The sequence below is a fragment of the Acinonyx jubatus genome, chromosome A2, assembly GCF_027475565.1.
Source record: "Acinonyx jubatus isolate Ajub_Pintada_27869175 chromosome A2, VMU_Ajub_asm_v1.0, whole genome shotgun sequence".
NCBI classification, from domain to species: domain Eukaryota; kingdom Metazoa; phylum Chordata; class Mammalia; order Carnivora; family Felidae; genus Acinonyx; species Acinonyx jubatus.
The window spans coordinates 109,047,069-109,063,482 of NC_069383.1; the positions used below are offsets into that span (position 1 = coordinate 109,047,069).

At 48.2% G+C, this 16,414-nt stretch overlaps 1 protein-coding gene across 4 annotated transcripts in view; it reads left to right on the forward strand.

The window, feature by feature from the left end:
* Window positions 1-365: 365 nt before the first annotated feature.
* EEFSEC (eukaryotic elongation factor, selenocysteine-tRNA specific) overlaps window positions 366-16,414 on the forward strand; it is a 248,973-nt gene continuing 232,924 nt past the window's right edge. For 3 of the 4 annotated variants that reach the window (XM_027049814.2, XM_027049815.2, XM_053218850.1), the window contains exon 1: window positions 366-714. In XM_027049814.2, coding sequence (XP_026905615.2) covers window positions 393-714 — 322 coding nt within the window. In that variant the 5' untranslated portion in view covers window positions 366-392. Of the gene's footprint in view, window positions 715-1,060; window positions 5,473-16,414 lie in introns of those variants that run through there. The other variant, XM_027049817.2, reaches the window with a different exon arrangement.

Below are 16,414 nucleotides of genomic sequence, written 5' to 3' on the forward strand. Positions count from 1 at the left end.
CACCCCCGCCCAAATACAGTGTAACGTGGAGAGAGCGCCGTATCCCAGTACCGTGAATAAGCAGTGCCTGGTACCCAGGGGGCAATTGAGAAGGGCTTGTTAAAACGAATGAATGGATGGATGGACGGATCCACCCAACCTTGGACTCCTCGAGGCTTCGGGGGGCAGGAGCCAGGTGAGAGTACAGCCTCACGGTCGGCGATCCCGGTCAAGTTCGACCCCGGGGCTCTCTCCTCCAGTGCCAGGCAGCGCCCGCGGGCGCCGAGAGGGCGGAAGCTTCGGGGCCGGAACGGGCGTGCCCGGCGCGAGGGTTGCGGGGGGGCGGCTTAACCGGCCGGACCGCAGCGGCGGCTGCGGGAGGGGCGGGCCGGGCGGGCGGCGGCGGCGGCGGCATGGCAGGGCGGCGGGTGAACGTGAACGTGGGCGTGCTGGGCCACATCGACAGCGGCAAGACGGCGCTGGCGCGGGCGCTGAGCACCACGGCCTCCACCGCCGCCTTCGACAAGCAGCCGCAGAGCCGTGAGCGCGGCATCACGCTCGACTTGGGCTTCTCGTGCTTCTCGGTGCCTCTGCCCGCGCGCCTGCGGGCGGCGCTGCCCGCGCCCCCGGCGGCGCCCGGAGCCGAGCCCGAGCCCGAGCCCGGCGAGCCGCAGCTTCAGGTCACGCTGGTCGACTGCCCCGGGCACGCCTCCCTCATCCGGACCATCATTGGCGGTGAGCGCGGGCCGGGGCGGGAGCCGGGCTCGGGGACGCTGGGCGGAGCGGCCGGGCCCCGTGGTCCGAGCTCGCCCGAGCCGCTGCCGGGGAAGGGAGGTGGCCTCACCTCACGGCCGGGGCCACCCAGGTCGCGAGAGGCGGACGGGACGCGCCCGAGGCTCCGCAGCAAGGGAGCGGAGGCCCTGGGACTCGAACTCGTGGCCTGGCTGACTTGGAAGCTCTAACCACCCACAACGACCGCGCAGGAAGGTGCCTTCCTTAAAGTTTTTGGTTTTGTTTTTTTGGTTTATTAATTTTTTTTAGAAGATAAGTTTGTAATACACGAACTAGTAAGAAAACACAAAGACTGCAAAAAGGGTTTATGTCAAAAGTGTCAAAAAAAGAAGTCTCCACTCTTCAGTTCTTTGGTCTCCTGGTTCCCATTTCCAGAGGCAGCCGCTGTTCCCCGTTCCTTGTATCATTTCAGAAAAACCACGTAAGGACAAGCATACCCGTGTGTATGTAAACCCCCTTTCTCTTCCTTTTCTTCACAAAATGGTAACACCATATACACTATTTTACTCAACGCGAAGAGTTCCATGTCAGTACACACAAAGCTACATAATTTTTAAAGGTCATATAAAATTCCTTTGTGCGCTGGTACCAACGTTTTCTTAACTCTTAATGATGGACATTTATCTCGTTTCCAGTTTTTGCTAATGATGCTTCGGTGAATTTTCTAGAACAAGTCTGGTGGGGGTGCTAACATATCTGTAGAATTAGCTCCTGAAACTGAACTGGTTTGGGGCAAAGGGCAGAGTGCATTTTCAGTCATAATGGGTACTGCCGAAATGCCCTTAGAAGATGTACCATTTAATTAATTTTTAATTATACAGATAATACATAAATACATTCTTCTTGTGAAATACACCATTACAAATTAGGCAAAAGTCCCCTAATGACCTCTCCTATTTCTCCAGAGGAAGCTGCTATCATACCTTTGTGGATTATTTTTCTGGACGCATTTTGCCACAGTTAAATCTATGGACAGGGCTTTAAAACTTGTTCTGTTTTTCAGATGAAAATGAAGAATTCGTATAAGCACATGGCACACAAGGGTGTATAGCTAAAAGAAGTCTTTTTCTTCACTGCTGACCCGAGTACTTGGTTATCTTGTTTTCCATTGCCTTCTGTTTCCTTCCAATGATATGATATTCTCTACACCTACAAGCACATATGGAAATATACATTAGGAAGATAGTTTCATTGGCTTGGTGGCAGATGGCTTCATTGGTCGCTGGGCCTGTGGGGTCCCAGCTGCAGTGATGAGTGTGTTAAGTACTTTCATCTCTGTTCCCTACCAGTTGTTCCATTCTGTAGGCAGTCTGAGGTCATTACTCCATTTTACAGTAGAGGAAATGAAGGCTCAGAGAAGGGACCTGCCCAAGGTCACTCTGCCTAAAGTCTTCAATTCATGTCTCAGTCATCAGATGACTACCCTTTTCTCTTCCCCCCTCCTTATAACTGAATTCTGTTTGGTCAGTCATGTCCAAGCACATTTTAAGACACGTACTCTGAGCCAGTCTAGGTTGGAGATGGAAGAGACAGGTTAAAATAAAACAAGAAGGCACTTTTTTTTTTTTTTTTAGTGACTAGTGTAGGTGAATAGCGAAGGACATACTTTTGGAGTCAGAGCCAGGCTTGAGGTCTGGCTTTCTCCTTTACTGTGTGACCACAGAACCTAATTTTGGAGGTTCTACACACTAGCACATGCAGTTCTTTATTTTGGCTTCGCTTTTCTCGTGTGTTTGCCACTTCCCAGGCGAACCCTGCAAGGAGTGTGGCGGTTTCCATTTAATAGCTGAAGAAATTGGGACTGTGGGAAGGCTGCTGGTAAATAGCACAGCCCAGGTCCTCCTGATCCCAAAGCCCGAGCTCTTTCACCTGCTTCCCCATGTCACTTCACACTACCCCTGCCCCCTTCTAATGTATGCATTTATGAAGAGCCTCTTTGTAGGACAAAATGTTTCATGCACCAGCCTTATCCCATATAACCAAATGATAACCCCCAAGGATTTGGCAGGTCCTTAGTTTGGTCTACAGTTAGCAGGTCTACAGTTGTAAAACTGTAGAAGAAAAGAAGAGGGATTTTTTTCTCTTCTTGTACCTACAGTGTGGCTCTTCTTACTTCCTGAGTGAGGAGACTTTCCTTATCTTCTTATAGGCGTTAAAATGTGACCTGAATGCAGTGGAATGGTGAGACCGAGGCTGCCACTATCCTTCCTTCAATAGAGCAGATTCCCACCCTTTTCGGAGAAATGAGGAAAAATGAGGGGAAGGACACGCACATTTGAGTACCTGCTCTGGCCCATGGTTGTTGCTGAGAACTTGCATGTGTGCAACAACCCTAAGGGGTGCCTGTTTTTCAGATAAAGAAACCGAGGCTTGGGAAGTAAAGTGCCCTGGGCTGGTGTTTACCTGACTCTGCTGCTGCTAACCTGGATCTGGTTAATACCATTGCTTATCATCCTAACTCATAAATCCACAGCCATCTCTGCCTTCATGAGACGGCTCCAGCGGCTGAGTCCCTGCTTCTGACAGCTGGACTCCTACAATGCTGGGCCTGCACTTCTCACCTGTTTGCCCTCCATTTCCACGCCGTAGGCAGTGAACTCCATCTTCAGAGGCTCATCAGATCATGTCAACCCTCAGCTCCAACACTTCCCAGTGGCTTCTCTTTGTGCTTCGAGGAAAAACCCAGCCTCTTCTTTGTGGGCCACAGAACCCACGGTCGGGCCTCTGTCTTCCTCTGAGCATCGTCCCTTGCCCCCCACCTTTAGTCTCACCGACCTCATTTCTACTTATTGAATGGGCCAGTCTTTGTACCTGCTGTTCCCTCTGTTTGGTACATCTGGCTTCTCATTTATATCTTAGCTCGAGTGTCACCTCAGAGAGGGCTCCTCTGACTGACCTAGCTAGAGTATCCTCAGCTCTCTCCCCTATGTACTTTCTCATGTCCCTGTTTTATTTCCTTACAGCCCTTTTTACCATCTGGTATTTCTTATGTGTTTACTTGTTGATTGTCTCTGTCCTCCATGAGAATAGAATAGGAATCATGTCTGTCTTCTTCCCCAACATATTCTTAGCATTTGGGCCAGAGCCTGGTGTGTGATAGGCATTCGGTTAGTTTGAATGGATGAAGCTGTGTACCAGTTCCTGGGCGGGATGGTAACAGTGAGCAAAGAACTTTCTTCATGGGTTAGTGGACAGAAGGCAATCAGCATGGAGCCTGGCCTGTAGTAGGTACACTATCGATGTTGATTCTTTTCCCTCCCTCTGGGAGCTAATAGCAGAGCTGGGGAGGGGGCATTGTCAAATGTGCAGAGTGACCTATCAGAGCTTTTGGCACACAGGCCAAAAGCACTTTGCTGTGGGTGGGGTATAGGGTGTGATAGGGAACAAAGAGCCTTCCTAGTGGAGGAAATGCCTGGTTAAGGATCTGTGACTTAAACCCGCCTTTTTGTCTGTTTAGAGTCAGAGATAACTGCTACCGTTTAGTTGTGTCTGGAAACCAGCATGGCGTGTAGGGAGACATGTCGAAGATAAAGGTAGAAGGGTTAGTGGGCCAGATCCTATAGAGTGGTAAGTATTGGGCTTAGATTAGGCCCTTAGTGTAGATTTCTCCTAAGGTTCTTGGAAGGCTTTTAAAGCAGGGTTGTGACAGGATCGGGCCTGAGCTTTGGAACTATGCAACATTGCTGGGCAAGAACTCCTACTGGCAGCAGGGACTGCACCTAAACCTGGGATTGCTGGAAGATTGGGCTCCTGTTGGAGTTCCCGGCTTGCTGTGAATGATTTAGACTCTTTGCTGAATACATTATCCCCAGTAGGAGGAAATTAGAATGATTGTCTGAGTTCCACGATGATATCTCTGAAGTTTAATATATCTTATATTAAAGCCTGTTCTCTTTAATTCCATTGCTCCCCTCCCCCTCAAAGTGCTTTCACTACCCAAAAGAATCCTTTCTTAACTTAGAGAAAATTGGGCTTTATCTCCTTGATCCATGTGGCCATAGATAAAACTCCTGTGGTACTGGGGAGGTTAATAGTGACAGTAATACTCCGCATTTATTTAGTGCTGCCCTTATGCTATGGGTTTTTTTTTTTTTTTTTCCTTTTAACACTCAAAGCAGTCTTGTGAGGTAAGAGGTGATATTCCCATTTTACAGATGAAAAATCAGGCTCAGAGAAGTCAGGAAGCATAGTTCATAAGTGTCAGAGCTGGGTTTGAACCCATGTGGGTCTGACCACACAGCTCCTACTCTGGCATTCTCAATGGGAATGAAAAAGTGTATCCATCCACTGCAGCCCCCTGCAGTAGTGTCTCAGGGCAGTATTTTTCTCTAATCCATTTTAGGGTATAAATCTTTCAGGGTCAGAACTTCAAAAAGATTCAGTAATGTATGTTTTAAAGACTTGGGTGGGGGGTGAGGGACTTGGACCCATCCTCAATCTAACTCTGGCAGGAAAGAGGAGAGCTGAAAAATGCTGGTATCTTGGCTTGGCAATTTATAGTCCTCTGGTGGCTGCTAGGATTAACAGTGTATTGTCTCCTGGTCTTTTGTTCCAGTTGTTAATGAACAGCAGCTCTTCTGCCACGACTTGTCGCCCTGATCCCTCGCCTCCTCTGCCCACCGTTTAAGCGCTGCTTCCTGCAGGGCTTGGACCCTCTCTGGGCCCTGCCTGGCTGGAGCCGATGAGAGCTGCCAAAGCCTTGTAAGTCTGACTTGGTTACTCTCTTTGGAGGGAAAACAGTCAGCAGCCCTGGGGCTCTTTGTCTCCGCAGCCTGGGAGAAAACATTCTTTGTAAAACTTACTGCTACTTTGCCTTCTTTCTCTGTTTTTCCAACTCCGTGCCTCTTGGTGCTGATGTGGAGAGAGTGCTTGTCCCTCTGGCTTGTTTTATCGAGGAATGTGTCCTGCAGTCTTTCTGCAGTCTGTCTGAGATGCTCTCTTTGGACCCGTGAACCAAGGTGTGTGAATGAATGTGTGTTTTCGACCAGATTTTTTACCTTACCATTTGGGCATCTGCCCAGAAAGCAGTGTGCTGGCTCTATAAGCGGAGACAGCAAAGGGGCCTGGCTGCACAAGGAATTTGGGCATTATTCTAATGTAAAACCAGCCAACCAAACAAAAACCCCAATTTTGGTTTTCTCTGCCTCTCGTCTTATGATTTGGTGTAGAAATATGTTATGTTGTATTATGGTATTCATATATGTGTGTCCTGAAATATTGAGACCTATTTAAAGGAGTCGATATAAATGGAAATGCTTCTTTAATCTTAACTCCTTTGGCTCCTAGAATCCATCAGGCCTTAGTTCCCTTACCTTCGTGCTCACTCAGGGATGGCTGCGTTTTATTTTCTCTTCTTTGTTAAAAGGTGTGCACCATAACGGCAGATTCCCCTCTCCGGTGTCCATTCTGGGATGCCCTCTACCATCGAGTGAAACTGAGGCCAGTACTGGTGTCTCTTGTGCTCATGTGCCTAAAACCTCGTTCTGTCCAGCAGGAAGTCGGCTGCCCTCAGTGCCAAGTGTGCCTATATTCAAATACAAGTTGCTCTGTTTTGCCTGCTACCTTATCACTCTCTGACCCCTCCTGACCTCCTTCCAAGTTGGAGTGCCTTTAGCTGTCTCTAGGAGACTCTCAAGTTGAGCTTTGTTTGCCACACTTTCTCTTAGTGCTGGACAGCGGGTGACTTTGCTTTGGTTTGGGTGACAGTGTGGGAGTAACACAACATCAGAGACACAGCCTTGAGTTTAAATTAATGCAGAATATTTGAGCAGGAACCAACAGGAAAGAAAAATGGAAGCAGGTAGTCATATTTCATTCTGTTGGGGTACATTTTTCTTCTCATGGGGCTTGCCCTTGAGAACAAAACATATCAAATGTTAAATCAAAGAATATTTTTGTAGTCATGCTAGGAATAGAAAATAATGCAAAGACTTTGCCTTCTGGAGGCAAATATTTTGCTGGAAGGTTATAATCAAAGTCAGAAGGAAATCGTAGCCACAGCTTTTGGTAAAGCTGTAATCATTTAAAATTAATTGCTTTTAAACTTTTTGCTTAGCATCTCCTTTGTTTCCTATCTTCTTTGTCTCCTGGGTTTTTCTTCAAAATCACTTCATCCAGGTTGGAATAAGATTTGGGCAGGCGTCCCGGGGAACAACCCGTAAATGAAGCCCTAAGACATGTTCCCTGCTCGGTCATTCTTTTGTTGGCTGGAGCCTCGAACAAGCTGGGGATGGGGCACCCTTGTCATGGAGCTCGAGTCTGTCCCCTTTGAGACTGTGCCCAACGTGACAGGGTCTGGAGCTCTGGGTAATCCGGAGGCCTGTGTCCTGGTGAGGTGGAGCCTGGCATTCCTGAGATGGCCTCAGGGTGGGGCAAGGAACAGGAATGAGCCCTTCTAGGGTCTGGCTCAGATGGCACCTCGTGTGTCTCCTGCTCTGCTGTGATGGCTGGCTTCCCTCTATCGTTCCCATGCGTCTGAAGGCCTCGCAGGATCAGGGACAGCGTCTGAATTGTCTCTGTAGCTCCAGGGCCAGTTCAGGGCCTAGCACATAGTAGATACTCAGTAATGTTTGTAAACATTTTTATCGAGCTACATATCTCACATACTGTAAAATGTGCCATTTCACATGTATACTTTGGTGGTCTTCAGTATATTCACACAGAGTCGTGAACAGACGTTGCCACAATTGAAGTTGAGAATATTTTCATCACTACAGAAAGAAACCCATGCTCATTACCACTCTCCATTTTCCCCTCCCCTAGGCCTAGGCAGCCATTGATCTGTCTGCCTAATGTCCACAGATTTACCTTTTCTGGACATTTCATAAAAGTGGAATCCTCTAATACGTGGCCTTTTGTATCTGGTTTCTTTTGCTCAGTGTGATGCTTTCAAGGCTCATCCATGTTGTAGCGTGAAGTATATACACTTCGTTCCTTTTTTAAAGAATATTTTCTTAGTTTATTTTTAATTGTGGTAAAGTCAACATTACATAAAATTTATCATCTAACCATTTTTAAGTTTATAGTTCAATGGCATCTGTCTCTAGAACTCTCCATCTTAAAAAAACTGAAAGTCTATACGGGTTAAACAATAACTCCCCAGCTGCTTCTGCAGCTGTACTTCGTTGCTTGTTATGGCTGAATAGTATTCCACTGTATGGATAGACTGCTTTTTAATCCATTCATCAGCTGAAGGATGTTTGGGTCGTTGCCATTTTTTGGCAATTAAGGATAATCCTGCTATGAACATTTGTGTACGAGTCTTTGTGTGGACGTGTGTGTTTATCCCCTTAGGTGTATGTCTGCCAATGGAACTGCTGGGTCAGAGAGTAACTATTTCTACTTATCGAGGAACTGGCAGACAGTCTTCCACGGCAGCCAAGTCACTTCACATGCCCACCAGCCGCGTTCAAGGGTCCAGTGTCTGTACATCCTTACCAATACTTGTTATTGTCGGTGTTTTGGATTGTAGCCATCTTGGTGGGTGTGAAGTGGTAGCTCGTGGTGGCTTTCGTTTGTATTTCCCTGACGGCTAGTGATCTTGGGAGAATTGTCTGATGCCTTGCCCGTCTTTTAATTGGGTTATTTGGTTTTTATTATTGAGTTGTAAGATTTCTTCATGTACTCTGGATACCAGATACATGATGGACAGACGGACGGATGGATGGATGGATGATTGGCAGATATTTTCTTCCATTCTGTGGGTTATCTCAATCAGTTGAGTGTTTGACTCTTGATTTCTGCTGAGGTCATGATCCCAGGGTTGTGGGATCAAGCCCTCTGTTGGGCTCCATGCTGAGTGTGGAGCCTGATTGAAATTGTCTGTCTCCCCCTTTCCCTTACTTATGCTCTCTCTCTCTCAAATTAAAAAACAAAAACGTTTAAGTAAATAATTGAGTTGAATTGAATTAAGTAAATGAATATATGTTGAGAGGATTAAACGTACCCAACACATTATCTGGGCTAAGGTAAGTGTCTAGTAAGTGCCATTTGCTTGTGTATGGAAGGCCTGTTGGGGTCCCTGTGGACCTGTTCCTGGATCTGCCCATTTCTGTCCTTAGTGCCTGGCCAGAGATGGGTCATCCTGTCTGTTCATCCCGTGGTAGGGTCTCCTCTCACGTTAGGGTCTTGTCTGGGATCTGGCCTGCAGATGTGTTTTGGTGGCCCATCTAATATTTAAAATTAAAAAAAAAATCAGGTGACCTCATTTAATGACCCAGATTCCTGGCTTCTTTAGAAACACAAGATTTCCACGCTCTAGCGTGGTGGCACAGTCCTGGAACCGAGTAGAAGGGGTGTGTGCTCTTCAGATTGCTTGGGCCCCATAGACATTTGGGCTTGTAGCCCCCATTTTGAGGACTTGTCAACCCATGTGGTGGGAGAGGATCAGATGGAACTGTTATTTGGTGTTTTCACCCATTTATTCAGAGACTCTACAGCCATCTGTTGTACACTCTGTCGGATGTGAGGGCAGATACAGATGTGCCTGTCTTCAAGGAGCTCACAGTCCAGAGGGCCAGGGAAGAGCAGGAAGCGCCAACAGCCAGTTGAGACAAGATGCAGAGTCAGAAGGGCTTTATAAAAGAGGAGCTTAAGGTGTGAGTGCCTCTGCTTGGGATGGGCCGGAAGGGCATCCCCCAGGAGGGGACCCCGGGGCTGGACCTGGAAGGCTGACCTGGAGGTTTCCAGGCAGAGAAAAAGAAAGGGCAGAGCAGACCCAGGGAACAGCCTGATCAGTCAGAGGTGTGAGAGCATACTTGGCCGAAGAAGAGGGCAGTCAGTCAGCAGGAGAAGTGGGAGGAGGTAAGGCCGGGCATGAGGGTCATGGGCGAGTTAGGAGGAGGGGCTGTCTTGTCAGAGCTTTGAAGGATGGCTGAGATTTTCCCAGTGGGGAAGATGGGAGGCTTTCCTGCTCGAGGACTTGGAGTGGACAGACACACAGGGGAGAAGGGAGGGCTGGAGTGTAGAGCTCACAGGGAAGAGGCAGGATGAGAGGCTGAGCTGCAGAGACCCTTGGGCTCCAGAACTCAGGAGCTTGGAGAGTCTGTTGTTGGAGGCAGGTGGGTGGGTTTTAAGCTGAGAGATCCTGCTGGCTTTTAAAGAGTCTGAGAAGAGGGCCTGTGGGAAGTGGTCTGGGCTTCCAGATCTGGCAGGGAGAGGGAGAGCGACCACAGGCAGGATGGACACCATCAGGGGGAAAGTTGTGGCTCTGGCGTTGCCGACGGGGGAGTGCAGAACAGAGCTGAGGAAGGTCTGCCTCTCAGAAGGAAAGATGGGGAATGGACGTTTTGGGAACATCTATTGTTTGCTGGCCACTGTTCTAGACCCTTGATTTTCTCTCTCCACCCTGCCAGCCAGAGGTGATCCTTTCCCTCTATATTGTACAGCCCATAAAAACGAGACTCCAGAGACCAGTCTCTGGCTTGGCTGGGGTCGAACCCAGTCTGATTTCAGAGAGCCCGGTTTGCTTGTGCTGCTCTCAGGCCTTCGCCCGCGCCTACTTTGGTAGGAACTGTGGCTCCTGAGGAGCAGTTTATATACAAGTCAATTTGTCAAAAACAGAGATTTCAGCTTCCATTCTCCCCCGGATTATTTGAGTTTTGTTTTTTGTTAATTGGGTCTTTTATTTTCTTGTGCTGTGTGATTAGGCTCCTGCTGCTTTGAAGTGGCCTTCGCTGGGTGGGGAGAGAGTGGGGAGGACTTCGTTAATGTGGTGATCCTCTCTTGGCAGGAGAAGAAACAAGTTTTGCTGTTGAGAGAGAAGTTGACTTTCCCTCTTTCCATATCTCTTATGTTGTGATGATGCCTCTCTTGTCTTGGGGCTTTCAGGAAGACTAAAATAATTTCCTTTGTCTCTAACCTACTTCCTGAGGATATTTATTTGGTGGCATACACAGGTGCTACCTAAAGATAAACCTGACTTTTTTTCTTGTAAAATTAGTGCTTGGAATTGCTAGCATTGACCTGCTTGGCCTCAGGAACCCGCCCTGTCTGGCCTTATGGCTTCATTCTTTATCGTAGACTTATTTGGGCTGCTTAAAGCTCAGGGAGGGTCAGTGGCATGTCCTTGGTCATCTGACACCGGGACTAGAGCTCCGTCTTCCCCGTTACATTGTGGAGTGGCACTTTAAAAAATTAGCTCTGCTTGTGGTCATTTCTGGGTGGCTTTCAGGGCCGCGTGCCATAAGCACCAAAGGCCCTCGCATGCGCTTACAGACTTGGTGTTCACTGTTCTCTGAAACGATGATCCAGGGCATGTTCAGAGAGAGTCCTCAGAACTTCTGCTCTAGAGAAAAAAAGACCACATAAGAAGACTTCCATCTCTTGAGGATTTGCACAGATGGAAGGACTGAGAAGGGAAGCTGGTGTTTGCCAGCACAGACATTGTTCCCAGCAGCACTCAGCGTGGCCAAGAGAGGGCTGACAGACACTTTGACTGCGAGTGACAGTTTTTCAGAAAAGTCTGCAGGGCCTTGATCGGCACTTTCCTACAGATGGGATGTGATGATGGGAATGTTCTCTGGTGGCACCGTTCAGTATGGTAGCTGTGAGCCACGTGTGGCTAATGAGTACTTGCTCTGTGGCTAGTGCAGCTAAGGAACCAGAATTTTCATTTTACTTAATTTTAATTACATTTCAATATGAAGGTCTGGACCTGTGTCTCCAGCCACTTATTGGGCTAGTTTCCTCTGCAGTGAACATCACAGACCCTCAGACTCCACATCTTCAAGACCACCCTCTCCGTTTCCTCACCTTCCCAGGGAATGATACCTCCATTCTCCTGTGGCGTGACCTTTGAAATGATCCTCAGTATGTCCTCTTTCATATAAATCGGTGACCAAGTCTTGTCCCTCCTGCGTGTCCTTCAGGCTTCCCCGTCACCGCAGCTGCTCCCTTAAGACAGGCCTCCGTTAGTCCCCGACTGGATGAGGACAACGTTCCTTCACAGTCTCTCTGCTTCCAGCACCCCCTCTTGAAATTGTCCTCCCCTCTGTAGCCAAGAACTCTTTCTAAATTGCTAATAGAGTTATTTTACCTCCCTGTTTTGAAAGTCTTGAGTTGCTCTCCATTGGTGTAAAGGCCAAACTCCTCAGCATGGCTGACATCAGTCCTTCCGGACGGCTGTGTGTCTCTCCGTCTCTCTCAGGATCCAGGATTAACGAACTACTTGCAGGTCTCTGGACAGACACCATGCTGTCTCGATGCTGCGTCATCTGGCTGCGTTCACTTTTCTGGGAAGCCTCACTGTTGGCTTTCCCCAGCCTAAATTAGGTGACCCTCATTTGAGGGCCTGTGACATCCTCTCTACCCCAGGATCTCATTTTCTCCCCATCTGTTGTCGTTTTCTATATACTGGGTTATGTTTCCCACTGGACTTGATCCCTTTGAGGGCAGGAGCCTGTTATCATTCAGCTCTGTCTCCAGGGGCCCAGGACAGGGCCTGGCCCTGAGTAAATGTTTGGTGCCTGCAGACATGAGTGAATGAACGAATGGATGGATGGATGGATGGATGGATGGATCATTTCCCACTGCCTGTGGCAATTACCTACCCTCCTGTGGTGCTTGAAACCAATGGCCACACAGAGTTCATATTGAGGAAGCCTGCCTTGAGGTTAGACAAGTTCATCTTTCAGTGGAAGTTCAGTCCTCATATTTCATTTTCAGGCCACTTTGCGTAGCAAAGTAGTTTAACTCAGAGCAGATTTCTGCCGTGCTGATGGTTAATTTCATGGCCCACAGAGGGTCAGCACACTAATGCCGGGAACACGGCGACCTCAGTGCTGCTCACCGCACACGGTGAGGGCCCGGCAGCCCTGTTGTTTTAGAGAAGCGGTTTTCAAACATCCTTCAACGGGCTGATTTTGAGTTAACAGGGGTGACCTTTTCAAGATCATTTTTAAAAGCTATAACATAGATCCCTCCCAGACCGTATATTTTCCTTTCTCCACGCAGTTCAAAGGGGCTGAGTTGTCTCATAGGTTTTTGCCAGCAGTCTTCAGCTTGACCCTGGTTGTTTAAATCTGCCGGAGGAAATTTGAACAAACTTGTACTTTGGTAATTCTTCTGCCTCTGTGAACCTTTAACCTTAAGGTTTCTTTCAGAGCCAGGGGCTGCATTGTCACCGGTCGCCCCTGCTGGGGCTTTCAAAGGGCATTGTCTAGTGCGTCTGTTTTCACTTTGCTACTGGAGTTCTTTTGAGGAAGGGTATTAATTCAGACCTGATTCTGAGACAGGACGAGGACTTTTAAACTTGCCCCAGAGCTTGGGGATGGGGAAATGAGCATAATGCAAGCCTGTGGCCAGTGCCAGTGATTGTTCTGCAAGTAGGCTTCGAAGGTGAAGGGAGAGGAGGCCCCCCAGAGGTAGATTGGGCGTGTTAGCTGTCCAGTGGATGACCCTGGCTTTACCCAGGTCTGGTTGACAACATGACAGAAAGAGGTTCCTGTCTGTGCTGGTCAAGCTTTGGGCCTGGAGTTCCTCCTGAATGTAAACTCCCTGGAGCACCAGGTTCTTATGAACTTGGGAAGACAGTTGTAAACTTGGGGCTCACATACTATTACAAACTGCTTGCATGATATGAAACTTGCCGGGGAAAAAGAAGGGGGTTCCCTGAGGCAAGAGGGTAGGGAATTGGTACTCCTCCTGCCGTCCTGTCCCCACCCCTGCCCCGAGACTCTGTGTCACCCCCATCAGCTAGCCAGTTTCACCGTTGAGTTCTTGTGTTCTCTTGAAGGAAAGCCCAAAGGACACCTGAAAATGTGTGACCTCACAGTCCTAGGCCCCTGTGGGCTTCAGGGGCTGGTACCTTGGGTGTTACAGCATCGGAGACCTGACTTTTCCAGTCCCTGTCCAGGCAGCTCTTGTTTGTTCTGTCACCTACTCTTTGCAACAGGTTGGGGGCTGTCCGAGCACCTGGCTTGGTTCCTCAGCTCTCTTTCATTCCTTTTCCCAGGATTCTAGTGTCCTAGGGGACTGTACTTCTTAAGATCAGACATTGTAGAAGGAAAGGTGTGTCATGACATCAGTTAATTCATTCAGCAAATTCAGAGTAATATACAATTAGGAAGTGGGTTTCCATTGGTGAGCAAGGCAGAAGTGGCTGTGGTTTCGGGGAGCTTGCCACCTGGTAGTGGGAGGCAGACGTTATGGAAGTACACAGAAATACGCAGAACTGGAAATTGTGATAGTGCTGTGAAGGATGCTAGAGGATGCCCAGAGACACACGAGTGGACATGGGGAATCTCCTTTATTTGGAGGCCAGGGAAGGCCTTTCTGAGGAAAAGGTTGAGCTAAAATTGGAAGGTTGAGCATGAATCCCGGCTGCTGGAGTGCTGGGAGGGAGTAGCACATGGGAGGGTTTTGAGGCAGGAGAAAGATAGGGGCTGTGGTGCAAGAGAGAGGGTCACTCTAGCTGACTGTGTCAGAGCTGTTTTCCACAAAAGGGACCTGGTGTGGGGTGCCCTACTGGATATGTATACTTGAGGTGCACGTCAGTCTTTGTTTGGCTGGAAGATAAAGCATCCATATGTCTTATCATTCTGATAGGAGGACAGAGAGCAGGGGGGCGGGACACTGCCAGCCTTCTGGAGGTGAATGGTCTCAGGGTGGCCATCCTGCATCCTGTTGGCTTTTACCCACCCTTAGTCCTGTCTGTTTCTGGTACTGTACCCCTTATTTTCTTCCCATGATAGAGGGAGGGGCTGAAGTGGAAACAGGAGTTGGCTGGTAATCCTGGCACAAAGTGAACTAGACAGTTTTCACCATTCTGTGCTCGTGTTTGGCCATTTAACATTGACTGATCGTGATTTACAAGCCAGGTGAAGTTTACGGATACATTCCGAAAGCACTAAAACCAAGCACTGGATATCAGAGATGGTAAGTGAAGTAGCTGAAGTCGCTGGCACCCAGCCCACCTTCTGGGTCCTGGCCACAGCCCCTGAAACACACTCCCCTAAATATTTTCTCCAGCCCCTTTCCTCCTGGGGTGCCCATTGGGTGGAAGGTACTGCACTGGGGGCAAACTTTGCCTGCCTTTTCTCCCCCGAAAGTGAGTTCAGCAGGAGATCTGGCCCATCCTGGATTGTGCCTGGAAGGGTAGAGTCGTGGCTACAACATTTCAATGGTTTATGGTTCAGAACTGGAGCTGGAGACCCACTTAGAGCCCAGGACCTTACCCTGGGGCTCCTGCCAAGCAGGCCTAGCCTGCCCTCAGACTTGAGTGGGTATTTTTCTGCCTTTGATTTTTGTCAAGTTCTTTAATAAGAGAACAGTAGTTTATGTTCTTTAAAGCTGTCTTGAGATGCCAATTTGGTTTTCTGGGGACAGCCATGGCCTCAGGCTGGGGGAATGTTTGCAGGTAATTATAACAGGTTGGGGTTTTTCAGAAAGGAGAAGCAGACCATGTCACTGAACTTTGGGGGATTCCTTTGAGAAAGAGCAACCTGGGTTTCCCATGCCCCCCTGTTTCCCCCTCTAGAATCAAATGGAATTTCTTTGCCTGACAAATATTTCCCAGATAAAAAAGAAGTACTGTATACTTGTTATTGTAGAGTCATTAGCCGTTTCTAAGTTTTTAAGGTACATAATGAGAAAACTTGCCATGGTAACCAGTGAAGTTTCTTTTCGAGGAATGAATATTTTCTAGTTATTTTTGGTTTGATTTCTTCAGCTGAATCTTCCTCTCTTCCTCTTATCTCGAAATCTGTCTCAGAAGGCAATCTGGGGACATTTTAGCAAGCGCCCTGGTAACAGATGTGTGTCATCCTTTTCCTGACACGTCTCCAGGCCCCAAAGAGGCAGTGGTACAATTGCAAGCCGTCCCCGGGGCGGTGGGTAGAACCCATCTCCATGCCGACTTAGGGACTGTTCGGTGCACAAGAGGGCAGTGTTTGCTTACGGTCCCTGATGGAGATGATCAGTGTGTAGGTTAACAGGTCAGCATAGTTAGAATGACCTCGGACTTTTTCAAGACAAAATAAACTGTGAGCCACAGCCATGATGGCTTCCCATATATGCCTTTAAGCGCCTGACCCTTCCAGAAAATAGCTGCTTGCTATCTTTTCTTTCCCTAAAAAGAAAAATATTGTTTCTTTCAACGTTTATTTTTTATTTTTTTTAATCAAACGAAAGTACGGTTTGCAGCCTCGTACCTACGACGGCAGAGGTTAAAAAGTGTTGCGAAGGCAAAACAAATGCTTTCTCATTAAAAACCATATGGAAAGATTTTTGTCTGAAGCAAGAGGTCAAATGTATATTCTCCCCCTTTCACATCAGTGTAAAGATTATCTGACTTAACTTTTAAAACATTTGAAGATGTGGGCTCCAGTTATCAACCTTTCTCTGCAAGTTCATGGTATTAACCAGAGCGAGGAATTTCCAGGAGAGAAAACAAGGTGATCTCTCTGCCTCCCGGGGGCACAATCTACTATCTGAAATAGGCCATGTCTGCTTTTGTATAAGGATTGGCCTGTTTTCAACTCTCGCGTGCTCTTCTTTGGAGGCTTTCAGGCCAGAGAGATCCACAGAAGTGTGCAGTCCCCTGTCCCACGAGTTAGCAGCCTGTGCCAGAATTGGGTCCTCACACCTATTTTGTCCCTGCCGCCCCCCAACCTGGAACTGCGGGTACTGGGTACCTCCAGTAGGT